This window comes from Serinus canaria, chromosome 2 (assembly GCF_022539315.1).
Source record: "Serinus canaria isolate serCan28SL12 chromosome 2, serCan2020, whole genome shotgun sequence".
In the NCBI taxonomy this organism is placed as follows: Eukaryota; Metazoa; Chordata; class Aves; order Passeriformes; family Fringillidae; genus Serinus; species Serinus canaria.
Window position 1 is genome coordinate 65,274,940 of NC_066315.1, and position 14,571 is coordinate 65,289,510.

General features: G+C 38.8%; 1 protein-coding gene across 5 annotated transcripts in view; it reads left to right on the forward strand.

The window, feature by feature from the left end:
• Positions 1-14,571, forward strand: part of LOC103815122 (uncharacterized) — a 181,577-nt gene that overhangs the window by 26,491 nt on the left and 140,515 nt on the right. For 3 of the 5 annotated variants that reach the window (XM_050970703.1, XM_050970698.1, XM_050970699.1), the window contains exons 5-6: positions 11,329-11,415; positions 14,078-14,092. In XM_050970703.1, the coding sequence (XP_050826660.1) occupies positions 11,329-11,415; positions 14,078-14,092 (102 nt within the window). The remainder of the gene's footprint in view (positions 1-11,328; positions 11,416-14,077; positions 14,093-14,571) is intronic. The other 2 variants (XM_050970701.1, XM_050970702.1) reach the window with 1 other exon arrangement.

The window sequence follows — 14,571 nt, forward strand, 5'->3', positions numbered from 1 at the left end:
CCACGGCCTGTGCTGGGCGTTGCCATCCCGGCATGTCCAAGCAGGCACCCTGCAAACCCTGGGTAGGAAATCCAACATGCTGCCAAAAACACATGGGCTGTCTAAATATTTAGATACCCGGGCTTTGTCTCCATGCTCAAGTGACTCCCTGTGACGGGGTGCAGGTTTTGTGGGCTGTCTGCCAGTGGGAGGGAGTGTGGGCACTCGGTGTTCATGGCAGTGCTTCCCCCTAATTTGGACTGAGCTGGGTTTTGGAGGCGCTGCAGCCAGTCTGAGCACACAGATGCTGCTCCCTCACTGGCTCCCTTGCATTGAATAGTTTGAAACAGCTTACAGATCCATGATTGATTGTTGTCCTTAGGTCTCTCATATGCCCTCAGTCAATCGACATCTTGCCTCTGCTTCATCTTTCATTATTTTTTTCAGCCAGTGTTGCTCAGATGCTTGGAGCTGAGTCCTGTTTGCTCAGCTTGTCCAGGGGAGTGATCCTGGCTTTTCAGCTCAGTTTTGCTGCAGCACCTAAAAGAACTGCTGCCTTGGGAAGCAATTTCTGTTTATTATTTTGGTTGATCCGAACTATAAGGAGAGTCACCTGATGTCAGTTCTCCTTTTGTGGAAGTTTTGATCTCTTTTAATCTATTATTTAATTACTCCTTTTAAAATTATTATTAATCCTGGGTATTAGGGAAAATGGTTATCTTACTAATCCAGTGAGGAAGAAGGTACCAAATTAAGTGGTGTGGCTTTGAACAGTCCTGATCAGCCAGCATCTCCCATCAAACTCACAAGTGGAGCTGCTGCTTGCTAAGTACCCTCACACGCTGTGAACCCAGGTATTTAAATGGGTAAGTGCAGGCTGATGAGCAGACCTTCAGGCAGTCATTTTTAAAACATTGGACCTTGTTGTGTTAAGATTTTATCCTTGTGGGACTGGAGAGCCCATGGCTCCTAATGGCTTCTTGCAAAATTAGGTTTGGCTTTCCATTTAGCCTTCATGTGACTCTGTGCAGTGCCACATGGAGCAGGAATTCTTCGTCTTTCCTTTGCAGACTGTCAGAACAGTGATTAAGCAGACAAAGGGATTGATTGTTTTTTAATGAAATAGTCTATCTGGCAAAAAATGAAGTCGGGCTCGCTGGAGACTATCCATGCTTTCAGTCGCCTCTTCAGAAATTCATGAATAGTTCCCTCAAGAAAACAACACGTTTTTTTTAAAGCTTGAAATGCGTTTTTAAACATTTTGATTTTTCATCCTAAGTAGCATTTTGTTCAAAAAACCCCTAGTTGAATATAGTCTTTGTGAAAGGAGTAGAAATTGTTCCATTTTGCCTGGAATGCAATGCCTTGAGACAATGCTAAGTGTTTCTGTAATGGGAGAGAAAAGCTTGCCGAGAGTTGGAAAATTTTGTTTCCCAACACTGTGTCTCCCTTCTCGACCTTCTGTTCATCCAGTTAGCCAAAAGATCAGTTATTCACATAGCTCTGCCTCTAAGTCAAGCAGCTATTAAAAAGTAATCATCCATTTATACCATCATAAAAAAGTCTAGATTGGAAAATATCTCTAGAGATCATCTGGTCTAACCTTGCATTAAATTATTCTTAGTCTAACTTGTGTCAGCACTTGTTTGGCAATCACAGGGACCAGTTAAAATTTATCAAGGGCCTCTAATAAGCCAACATTTTCAAGCCTGAAATCTGGGAAAAAAATCTTCAGGTACCTCATAAACTAATTTTCCCCATTTCCAAAGGTAACAATTCTTCATTAAAGAGGAGAAGAGAAAAGCCAGCTGCTCAGGTAAACACATTATCCCATTAATGTAGTAATGTGTAAGTAGTCATGTTTCACAGTCCTCAGTGAAGACTAGGTCTACAGGTAGTTTATGCCTGCATGCATCACTCTTTCGAGGTCTGGGTCTTCCAGAACCCAAGGGATGAGTTCTTCAACCTTCCTTCCTTTGATCCAAGTTCATAGATGCTTTGCATAGCTGGTGCCATTTCAGCTCTTAGCAAAACCAGACATGGTGCTGCATACTATTCCCATCTTCTACCACAGGGTAGACATTTCTACAGCATTCTCTCCTGCCCCTCTGCTCTCAGGAACCACTATGCAGTTCACAAGAGATAGCACAGAATTCTAATTTTTTTTCCACTTGGGATGCAAGACTTGTACTCCACACTGGAAGCTATTTCTCTAGGAGGGTGTACCCACACACCAAGCACAACAGCTTAGCCCATGTAAAAAAAAATGTTTTAGGCTCTACACTGCCCCCTTTCCCTTCTCTCCTCTTCTTCCCCAGATGCTAATAAAATACTCTCCTTTTTTTGGAATTACTTCCCTTCACAGCTGTTGGCTGCTCTTGCAGCTCTCAGCCCCCAGGCTTAAGTTCAGTTGCTTACTCAATAGGGAATGGCATTTGTCAATTCTAATGCTTGGTGTTAAACTGTGCAACTTAAAACCAGTTATAACCTTGAGCAAAATTATTTAATCGCAGGATTTAGCAGATTACAGGTTGAGAGCACTATATAAACATCAGGCTGGGTTTTCAGGCTAAGCGGTTGGAGGCAAGGCAGAGAGATGGCATTGCCTTTCTATTATCTTTCCACCTATCGCCCATGTTGTTAATGGCAGCAATTAATAGCCACAGGGGTTGCTATCATTTCCTCCACCTGGCAACAGAGTCACAGGCTGTTCCTCTGTCAGCAATTGCCAGAGGGAAGTGTTCTCGAGAAAAACCTCCACCTACTTTGAGATGTCTTCTTGCACACCTCCGGACTACGTATATTGGGAAGTAACGTGAGTAGTCAGCTGCATGTTCAAGACAGCCTTAAAATCTGTTCCTGGAACTTGGCTATTTGTCTGTACAGGGGCTTCTCTACAGAACACCCCTTACCTCGAGATTAAATAGCAATTGCAAAGGCCCAAGTCATTGTAAATTGTCTGCATCTGCCCCCCGAAGAACCTAATTCACATATATGTTTGTGCTTTTTCAATTTTTTTTCTCCCAAAATAGAATATGTTCTAGAAATAAGAGTTTGTGAACTCATTCTTGTTTGCAAGAAGTTTATTAAAATTTTTGGTATTTTTGTTCAGAGTTTTTCACTTTTTAAATTATGTTGGTAGGGGCTATTCTTGTGACTCAAAGTGCAAGGCTCCTGCATCCTTTGTGGGGAAACTGGGGCAGAGCATCAGACTTCTCTGTTGTCACCATGCAGACCTTCGACAGAAAGAAAAGCTCTGATCCTTAGTCCATTCCTTTTTTCATTAGGCTATTCTGTATCTTTCACTGTTCTATTTTCTATGACAGACAAAATTCCAGATTTTATCATCGCTGGTAGCCTGTTGTTCAGGACTAGGCCACTGAGTAATTCTTTCTGCTCTTTGCTCTTCATCATCAGTGAAGTCCTGGTACTGTTGTTAAATGTTATAATGACCCAGGGGAACTGCCTGACTATTTACTCAGATTAATCTCCTGATTTTTCAGCCAACTAATTGGTTTCTATCCTATTTTCTCTTCTGGATTCTATGCTGACTTTTTGCTGATTGCTGCCATCACCTTCATTTCTTTCACATATTGCTTGCGAAATTAAGTTCATCTAGCAGCAGCCTTGTAGCTGCCAAACTGCAAGTTTTTTTATTTCTTAAACCAGCCAGTTTCCTTGTGGCTAAATCAAAACCAACCCTTCTGCCTTTCTCCCCCTCATCAAACATTGAATTGCAGAGATTTTCATGATGCCCATCCCAATGGAAGGTCTAATAGATAAATTTCCCTGGGAAAAAACATTAGGGGTTACATCACCCAAATTTTCAAGAACCTGTGTCCACCAGTTCCTCAGTTGTCAGACACTTGATCTCAAGGTGAGCCAATATCAGTTTTTCTCTTTTCTCCAGGGGGGTTTAGACACAAAATACTTTGTAGAGTGTCCTAAAGTTCAGGCTGGCTTGGTAAAGTCTCTGCCCAGTAAAGAGCTTCCAGCGAACTGTCATGACAGGAACACCAAACTTCCAGGAATTATTCTATCTTTGTCTGACAGCAGAAGACAAGGGCAATTGCTCAACTTCAAACAGATGATGTATGTTACAAGCAATCCCTGAACACAGGACTACTGTACTTAGCATTTTATTGTAGGCCTGTAAAGCAGATGTTACTGTATTTTAGCATTCAGTACATTTTTTTTTCCTCAGCTGCTGTTACCAGGAAAAGTCCAAATGCCTTATACAAGTTTGTGCTTTTTAGAGTTCATCACAGTGATACGCAGATTTGGTCTAGCTAGTGCTGAGAAGAGCCCTGTGGGATGGCACTGCTCACATCACCACAAAATAGGTAAAATTTCCACCCCAACCATACTGAGAGAATTTATGTTAGTTCAAATTAGAATGTGATTTTTCTGTGGTGTCAACAGCACATGCAAGCTGCAGAATCCAGGAATGAGGCTTTTTGGGCACACTCCCACTGCATGGCCTGCCTTGTAGCTGGTGGCTGTGCAGGCACCTTTGGAGACTGTGATACTCTGTGGCTTTTGCAAAGAAGATAAAGGAAAAGGCTAACTGTGTGTGCTGTGCACCTGTAAATGGTTTGAGGCAGTCTGACCCTAAATATTGATGATTCAGGTTAAAATTATCTCCAGATGACAAGAATTATTAATTTTTTCCCTATTATCCTCAATTCAGAAATCTTTTTTCAAAACTAGATTATCTCCTAAAAGAAAGAAGCTCTAATTAATTCTACCATTTTCTTCTGCAACAGGCACTGTTAACATCTCATATCATGCTCCAGTAAATTTGCCCACAGAGATTAGCAACATCTGAGGGTGGGAAAGAAAAGGAAAGAAAAAACAGAGGGAAAGAAAGCCTTTTCAGTTGAAGATCAGGAACTATTCTTCTAATTAGCCCAGGTACAGAATGGCTTTAGCATGGCTATACTACTTCTGGGAGCAAATTAATGTCTGTGATTCTCTGCTGCATCACCTCCAAGCTGCAGAGCCAGGCTGGATGTACCTAATACGGTGCTGCACGTGTCCTACAGGGAAAATCCCGCTGTAAAGTAGAACAACCTTGCTCCTTATCAAAAGCTAAAGTGGAGACAAGTCTTTGCTAAGGAACAGTTGATACAAAAGTTGTTCAAATGTGCCAGGACAGTATAAGGCCCTCCTTGCTCAAGAATGTAACCAGGCAAGATCTTGATGTAGGAATACACTGACAAAAAAGCTTTGTGAAGGAGCAATGTAGGATATCAGATTGCTAAAAGTATCACCAACTGAATTGAGTTCAGTCTGTTTATAGAGAGCTAGAGGCTGACACTTTTTGAACAGGGTCTAATTTTATTCCAAAGAAGTGGTAGGAAGAGATGTAGGAGAGACAGTAAACACAGGTGAAAAAATTGTTGTAAATTCATGTTTGTGCTGCATGTCAAGGAAATGGGAGCTTGCAACACTGCTGATTTATATTGGACAAAGTGATTTGCATAAAGGATGGCGCCAGAAATATGAATCAAAACTGTACACTTTTTTTTCCTTAAACAATGGCAAAGTTTATATCTAATAATTCAAGTTCTATGTATGTGGTTCCATGCTTTCTGATTCCAACAGGGACTTTGAAATGGAAATGCCAAACTTAGTATGCAGGGCATGATGGATCACCATGTATGCATAGGAATAAAAGGGTTGTCATTGGAAGTAATTTTGCGTTGAATTACACAATGTGTAATCCAATTGAAATCAGCAGAACGGCACAAGGTGTAATGTAGTGTGCAAAACGTGATCCATTGCATGCAATTTTAACAGGGATACCACACCACTCATCTAAGTAATGTGCTAAAATTGAATTTGTGAAAGGTAAGGGAGAAGAATTGTGAAGAATGGATGCATTTTATAATTGGGAAAATACTTTTTCAGAATGTGATGAAATATATATTTTTAAGGCTAATTTATTACACTTGGAAATTGTTTGCTTTGTAATGGTGCTGTCAGATCCTCAAAATTTGGCAAGTTACCCCACTGGCATAGAGTAGGATCAGCCAAGCCTGTCAGCCTGGGAGAACTTAGTATCCATTTTCCCCATTGACATGTGTCACATTATCTAATACTGTTCCTAAAAGAATTCCATCATCATCATCAGTAAATCTTTTTCTCATGCCCTCGACCAACAGCGTGCCCCAGGAAAAGCAGCAGGTCTCACACTGGCATCCCTTGGCACAGTGCCTTCTGTTTCCTGCAGGGAAGGGAAAAGGGGAAAAAGAACTAATTTCTGTGCTGTATCTTTTCCTAAACAGCAGAGAAGGTGGTAAGTCTTGCAGGACTGGAGCTGGGGGTAAAAAATTGTGGGTGCCATGAGTACAATGCGGTGCTTTTCAGGGGTTGGGGCAGGCGCAGCACGATCTGCACAGCTCGGGCTCAGGAACAGCCTCTTCGCCAGTGTCCCGTCAAAGCTGACTAGTGAGTTTATTCAAGCCTTGCAATATGAACGTAAGACACAGTTATCTGATTTCCTCATTACCTATGGTGTCTGCTGAGGATAAGGAGAATGACATGTGATACCTTTAATTATTTTTTTTTTTAAATTAGGAAGTCCCCTGGTGTTGGTAGTGTTTAACGAGCTGTGTTTCCAAGAGAAAATCTGTTGTCCAGTCACTGGCGAAATGCTCTTCAGTATGAAGGTGCCATTAACATTCAATTTTTCATTGAATACTGTTAATGAAAATTAGAAGACCTGTGTAAAAATTCCTACCACTCTTCCATGTATTTCATACTCTGGAATATAGTTGCACCCTCAGGAATCTTATTTTAGATTGATATATAAAATTTTTATCTATACATATAATATAGAAAATTTTATATTATATATTATGTTTATTTTATGTATAAATATAATATTATATTTATATTATATATAAATGTTATATGAGCTGAGCTAAATGTGACCAATATCCTGGGTGAGTAATAATAATTAAGAACCCAAACTAAAACTATAGCTTCTGACTAACATTAATTCTTTTTTTTCATTGAAAAAATTAGAATGGAAAGTAAACTCTGTTTTATGGACTGCATATTAATTCACTGTGTTCTACAAGACTGTAGTTTTATTCTTAGCATCTTCATAACATTTCAATATAAGTAATTCTAGCAATACAAAATTTTGGAGTCAAATCTTAGATTTTTTTTTTCTTGTGAAAGTTTCAAATTTTTCTGTGTTATTTTCCACTTTTAAGTCACTGCCTATATGAAGTAAGAACTTCTAAATTCATTGGAAACTGATTGAATTTTTCACCGTGCAGGAACTCCTACTATTTATGCAGTTTTCATTAATGATTTTTCTTAGGTTCTGCATTCTGTGAGATTCTTTTTAAGGTGAAAGGCTTCTTTCTCCTCTCTCATTCTTTAATCCTTTTAAATGATTTTTTTTTTTTAGAGTTCTTCATAGATTTTTTTTCAAAGTACAAAGGCTCACACAAGCAACTTGTAGATATCAAACTTTATCAATGTAGGTATTGAATCATGAAAACAGGTGGGTGGGAGTGCTAGTCACAGAACCTATCATGGCTTGAGGAAGGGTGGGTGAAGTAGCTGGAAATGCTGGAAGTGGAACCCTTGCTTTTCCTTCCTTCTAATCCCAAGTCTTGGTTCTTCCTGGCTAAGTTGAGGAGGTCACTTTTTTTTTTGAGGACATTCAAGTTTGACCCTAGGACACTGCTTTGGCTCTCACAAAGAAGTGGGGAAATACATCATCACAGAGCCTTCAGTCTGGGCTGCCCAAAGGGCCTTGTCTGCTAAGTAAAATGAAGAGTATCCCCAGGGAAATAAATCCAGTTCTGTTGAATGGAGAATGTGAGTATTTACTATGATGTTCCCTAATAGGAATTGCAGCTGAAATCAATGCTTTAAGTCAGGTGTGGGAAAGGAGGACTACTCTTTTCCATTCCCAGCTGCACCACTCTGTTTCAAAAGCACTTTGGGTCAAAATGCTGTCTCAGCCTGGAATTTCATCTTTCCAAAATGCCTCTGTCTTATTCTATCTGATCCAAAAGTCTTCTAGGAGTTGTCTTAATTATGCCCAGTAATGATCTCCCAAGTAATTGATAGACACTTTTTGATCATGCTGCTGTCTGAAAAGGGACTTGTTATTTATCATGGCAAGTTTGTGCAGACCATACTGTCTGCATGCTGTCTTCTAAAGAAAAATGGCTCATGCCAATTTATTTTTCTTTTACGCTGAAAATTGAGCTTCATTCTTGTTTATTCAAGCTTTTAGTAGGCAGTCATGTGGCGATTGAGAATTCCTTAATTTTTACTTTCATTAGGAGGCACTTAACAAATCCAAGAGAGTTTTATCTATTCTTTCATTAAATTAAAAACCTAGATCAAGAATACAACATAAATGGAATAATGACCTGTTATCCAAATTCTGTGCTATACCTTTCATGTGTAATTGATACCAACTACCTGATCTCTCTGTGGAGTAGAGAACAACACAGAAATTCAGCTTAGTCATGCCTTTCCTGTGTGGTATTCTCAGGACATAGATGGCATAATTGACTACAGACATCTTAGTTTAAAAGCCATCTTTTAAGTTTCATCCAGTCCTAGTAATTCATGTACAGTCCCATGGGCTGTATCCAAGGATTATGCTAATTTTATTAGCAACTCCTCTTGCTTTAATTAAACGGTATAAATTCCCATCTGGTCACTGTTGTGCCAACACCCTTCTTTCCATTTTTGTTTTAATGTATAGATAATTTGTGGGTTTGCATTTCAATTCTGATTTCCTGAATTATCCATCGTGTTTTTCACATGAAATAACACAATTTTGAGGGGTGAATTGGACTTCAAATTGAGATAATGGGTTTGAGGGAATCTCTGGATCAGAGCAAAGACCCAAGTTTCTAAAGCTGACCAGGTCTTTTTGGGAGCAGGTAGCCAGAGTATCTTGCCCTGTTGAAAGCACCGACCTATGTGGTGCTGTCCAAAATACCTACAAGCAAGCTCTGTTTAACAATTACTGTGTTTATACCACAAAGCAGAGCAATGTGAATTCCTTAGTGGACTGTTAATTTACATGTTATACACTTTCAAATATTTCCAAAAGCAAATGTGAAATGATTAGTAATCTGTTCACATGCTCACAAAATGTTATTAGCAAAATGCCTTGGGCAGTGTGTTATGTTGACTAAAATTGATAATTTTGTATTTTAAAACTAAAGCAACTACCAGTGCCCCTGAATAATTTTAGGACCTGCCCAGAGCCCAGACCTCCTGGTTGCACCACTTCTCAAGGTGTGTGTTGAGCGGAGGGAGAAAAAACCAAGGAACCCACAAACAGCAACATCCCCCATCCAGAGCAGTGACCTAAGGTTTGATTGATTCAGCTCTTCTGAAAACCTCAATTAAAGTTTTCTGTGGAGTCCTGCATTTTAAAATGGTTTATTATCTATAAAATCACTGTGAGGAGGTGATTCTTTTGTTTACCATTTGTTCTGCTTATGTAAGTTTTAAAGTGTGTATGTTGCTCTGAAGAAATCAAACCTGCTGGTTCTTTTTCCTTCTGCATAATTGTCTGTCACCAGCTGTGTGTGATTCTGACAGAGCCAAAGCCCTGGACAAAATATGTCATACTCCTCAAAGTGCTGAGGTTCTTTTTTGTGAAGAGGACCAGAGAGTAAGCTATTTAATGCTATTTGTCAATGTATCCCCTTTTTTTGAATAATGGTTTCCATGCCTTGCAGACGCAAATATAACATGACACTTCCTCCTAAATACCAATTATTCTGTCCAGAAGAGTTGCCCAGAAGTCTACTCCTCAAAGTTTCACACTAGACTCACATGGGATAATAAAACTCAATAAAGGCTGCTGTGATCATAAGATTGTGCAAAAAGCCTATGCCATAGCTGAGTATTGTTTGTATGGGTGAAAAACATGTTCCAGCAATTTACATTTACAGCTATAAAGTAATTTAATAAAGAAATGCATCAGCATTTTCCTTTTTAGCACATTGGTGAATTATTTTACCAACTTTTGAAGGGGTGTTCATATAACATCATGGTGCTTTGTGCTAGAGAAAAACAATTACAGTGAATAAGGTAGAATGGCTCTGTTATTGCAGTACATAAGACTTTGATTACATACTGCCAAGATTCATACCAGCCTAGTAGTTGTTGACAGATAAAGTAACAAAAATGAAACTCATTTATTTTTTCTTTATTGAGACCTCAAGGTAAAGCAAATTTTCAGTTCTTGTACTTACTACATTGAAGGAACAGAGACTGACAGTCAAAATGTGCCAGTCCAGAAATATAAATTAAACCTAGTTTCATATCAAAGTTTCATTTAGTCTCTGAAAAGGAGCTGCTGCTTGGATTATTTTTGATCCTAAAACAAATACTCTGTAGACAACCATAGTGTATCTTAGATGAATTAACCCCCTCCTACATTTAGCTTTTATGTATTTTCCAGGGTATGCATCCATGTCTATTCAAGCAATTAAAACATTTGTTATGGACTTAATTATTTTACTTCTTTTCCCCCTGTTTAATAACAATTTACAGTGTTTGCAAACCCAGTGAACATGTGGATGGTTTTAACAGAGTGTAGCACTTTCACTGAAGAAAATATGTATTTTGAGGAAAAAAGCCTTCCCTCCCTGCTTGTGTAAGGAAAATTCTTCTGGCTTTTACCATCAGTTCTTCCAGGCAGCTCAATACTGTATTATTTTATAACAATTCTAACAAATGATTTTTTTGTAAATTTGTTTATTTTCTGAAGTAAAATAAAAGTAGCAGTTAAAATAGCCATCTTGGAATAGTTACTTAGTCCAACTGAACATAATTGCTGTTCAGATTAATGAGGCAGTATCCTGGTATCTCCTCCGTAATTAAACACTGCTCTGGTTCAATACAGTATTAAAGATGCACCAGACGTTGAAACCTCAGTGGTGAAATTTAAAACTGTTGAAATTGGAGAGGTCAGCTGTGAAATACAAATTCCTTTGCAGTATGGAAAATTCACTCGTACGGTGTGCTTCAAGAATAATTTGACTTATATTGGGGATGCTGTATTTGTAGAAAAGTTTCTTATCTTTCTGCCATCTAAATGTGAGAATTATTTTTCATTAGTTCCTGAGAAAAAGTAACATAAAGTGCACTTGTTTCCACAATTACCTTTTCTGACCTTTCACAAGATGATTGCAGTACCAGTAGGCTTAGAGGACTTGTTAAAAAAATTAAGCTTGTAAAGTGGCAAAAAATGCCCCTTTGCTTGCTGGTGTCGATTTCAAAATTAACATTTTAGTTCATGTGCTTCTAATAATCGCTGACCCTTACTTCATGTGCTTTCCACAGGAAATGAATACAGCAGAAATTACTTTGACCCGTTGATGGGTGAGGAAATAAACCCAAGGCAGTGTGGGATGGAGGTCAGTGAGGAAGGTGAGGCAAAATTAAGTATGTAATTTTGGTGTCAGAATATTCTTTTCCAGTCATGAAAATGAGGTGTCAGAGATCACATATGCAGTTCTATTTAAATATTGAGGTTTACAATTTAAATTCTAAGCCTTAACTGCTCTGAACAGGATAGCCAGTGTACACAGACTTTGATCAAGGATGGTGAGTTAATAGGCAGGTAAAAATGAGGCTGTTCTGTATTGACTCTGCTACTGTAAGAAAATGAAGCATGCTCTGAGAGCGTTGTCTGCACCATGTTCTTTTTAATTAATGAAGTTAGTGCAGAACTGAGCACTAAGCTCTAGCTTTTTCACAATCCTGCTCCCAAAGTCCTCCTCGGAGAGCAATTTTATTAGAGTTGAACGTGTTTTTGCCTAAAAGAAGGAAACCCCAGAGTTAGTAAAAGTGCACGAAGAGGCTTTTTTGGTCTCCTTTTTTGCCAGTTTAGGCCAGATATTTAGCTTTGCACTCTGTGGGCGATAGCAACCGGTGGGAGGGTGTGACTCTGCAGAGCTGGAAGAACAGAAGTTATGCATAGGTATGAGAGAGATTAACCAGGAGGTATTGTCTAGCAGAGGAAATTCTCCTCTGCTGTCACGGCTTTTAGATAAAAAGGGTGGGAACGGGCCTGCCTGAATTTGCATGGACTTAAGTAAGAACATCATCATAGTAATGAAGTGCTTAGCTATGCACTGAGTGCTTTGGCCCGGATCCTGTTGTTAAGCACTAACAAGCCGAAAGCACGCAAGAGCCAGCTCTCCTGTGTTACCTTGCTAGCCCTTTGCTTCTCTAGAGCCTGGGCTTATTTGTACTGCAGAGACTCTCAAGGTGCACAGCTGTAGTCAGATCTAAAGAAGAGTTATCTATTGTGTCTCAAAGTTGCTCACTTCTGAAAGCCATGAGAAACTCTGAGCACACATAGAGGTTTTAAACTTTTGAGAAAAAAACTTGTATGATTGAAAAAAGCAGGCTCTATTGCATATAACTGACTTGAATTTCTGTGTTCTGATGAAAAAAAAACAAGGTTGATCAGGTTGAGTTATATCTAATCCAAATAATTTCCCCATTCATTGTGTAGGATAGAAGTGTAATAATGCCTTGGAAGTCAACCTCTGGCTCAGGGTTTTTAAAGGAAAGACTTTTTTCCTGTTGGTCCTGCCTTGGTTCATCTTATGAAAAGCCTTTATGAGTCATGATCTGCTTCATAGCCAGAGAATGAAAAGCAGATTAGATTTATGTATCTGTGCATGTATGCCTGAAATCATGTACAGACAAAACGGTGACATAAGAGATATACGGAAATACAGTTCTCAGGGGAGGGAATGTTCTCTTGACTGTGTTGAAGAGGCTGAGTGATAAACTTAACCATAAATGCTAATTTTGTATTGTGTCGTGGGGGGTTATTTATTTTAGAATTTGGAAGAGGCTCTTAGTCCATCGACTTCCAGGGTTTGGAGTGGAGAAATGGTTTTAGTCAATTGCATATCATGCTAAGCCTGAGGTCCACGTGTGACGAGCTGTCTTTTGGTGGTCCTCCTTTTTCTCCCTGGCAAAAATGTTGCTCAAAGATTAGGATAACTCTTGGTTATTAAAAGACAAATAGCAATAGTACCAGCCTCAGATTGGCTGTGTGGACCTCTGTAGAGCAGTCATAATGTTATTTTTACCAATACTTCTGCCGAGAGCAAAACATTTACCTTGCAGATATTGAAAAGGTGCCTGGACATGGTCCTGGGCACCTTGGCTCTGTTTGAGCAGGGGAAACTGGATTAGATGGACTCTAGAGGTGCCTTCCTACCTTAAGCAGTCTGATTTGTCAATATTTACAAACCAGGATCACTGTCTGGCTTCTTTTTCCTTGAAGACGTACTAAATTAGTGGAAGTATATTTGTATGTAGTGGATGGATTAAAAAAAGCTGATCAGAACTAAAGCTTGGTGGTCATCCCTTGATTGGAAACCATACTGGTTTACCTCTTTTTTCCAGCTAGCAGATTCTCATGAGCAAGAGTCAAAACCAGAAAAACATGAAGAAATCGGGCCACACGTTGAAGTCAGACTTCTCTTAGAACTTTAGGAAGCCAGGCTCAATGACCAAAGAGAATATCTGGTGAAAAACAAATCTTCAGCCACTATTATTTAATGGTTTATTTTGTGAAAATTAAGAGTTTGGCAATTATCTTTCCTATATTTGATAGATTCGATTTGTTCTGGAAATTTGTATGAGTTCATAATGCCCTGAGAGCAAACAATGTCCCACTATGGATTTGCTTGCCCCTTGCCAAGGGAACGTTTCAATGTTGCAGGCTAAGAGAAATGTGAAAGATTCTATACTTTCAGAAGAGCTTTGCAAAAGCTACTACCTTCTTTGGAAGATCAGTGTAACTGAAAAACTTGCCTCTGAAATTTCATGGGAAAAAGAAATTTACTCTTTGACATTCTATTGAGCATTTAAAAAGAGCCGCCTGAGCCTGCATGTAGCTGTACTTCAATCTACCTGCCTTGTATGCATTTCTTTGGTCTTCTATCTGCCTGTCTTCACTGACAATTTAGAGAGGTCAGGGTCTGGGACATCTGGAGAAAAAAATGGTCCCAGTTGCTCATTTCTCCCTTGAATGTAGAACCTTTAATTTTTTTTTTTTTTTCAGGTCTCATGGAAAAGGGTAAGTGTCCTTTCCTACTTTTAAAAATCTGCAGATTTTACTGAAAATTTGAATGACTAACCACCCACAAATTCAAAATTCACAGTGTTGTAATGACTATGCATACTAGATAATGTGTCAGTATTATGGAAAGCAAGGTAAAATTTCTAATGAAGATCCAAAATCATGTTAAGATAAATTGGGTATTTTGATTTTCATTAAGAGTCAAATATAATTCATCTGGCAATCTGAATATTTCAACTACTCTATTAGCAGAATTTATAAACCAGTTTCAGTCCAGATCCACATATAATATTGCCCGCCATTTAAAAGTATATGACTATAGTTTTTATTTTCTTTTTCTTCAAACAAGTGACTGTAATTTTATTCTGAGCTATGAAACTAGCACTATAAAAACCATCTTCAAGTGTCAAAGGGCTTCCTAACTTTTGTATTTTTACATCTTTACTTTCAATTTAAAATAGCATTTCCTGAAATAC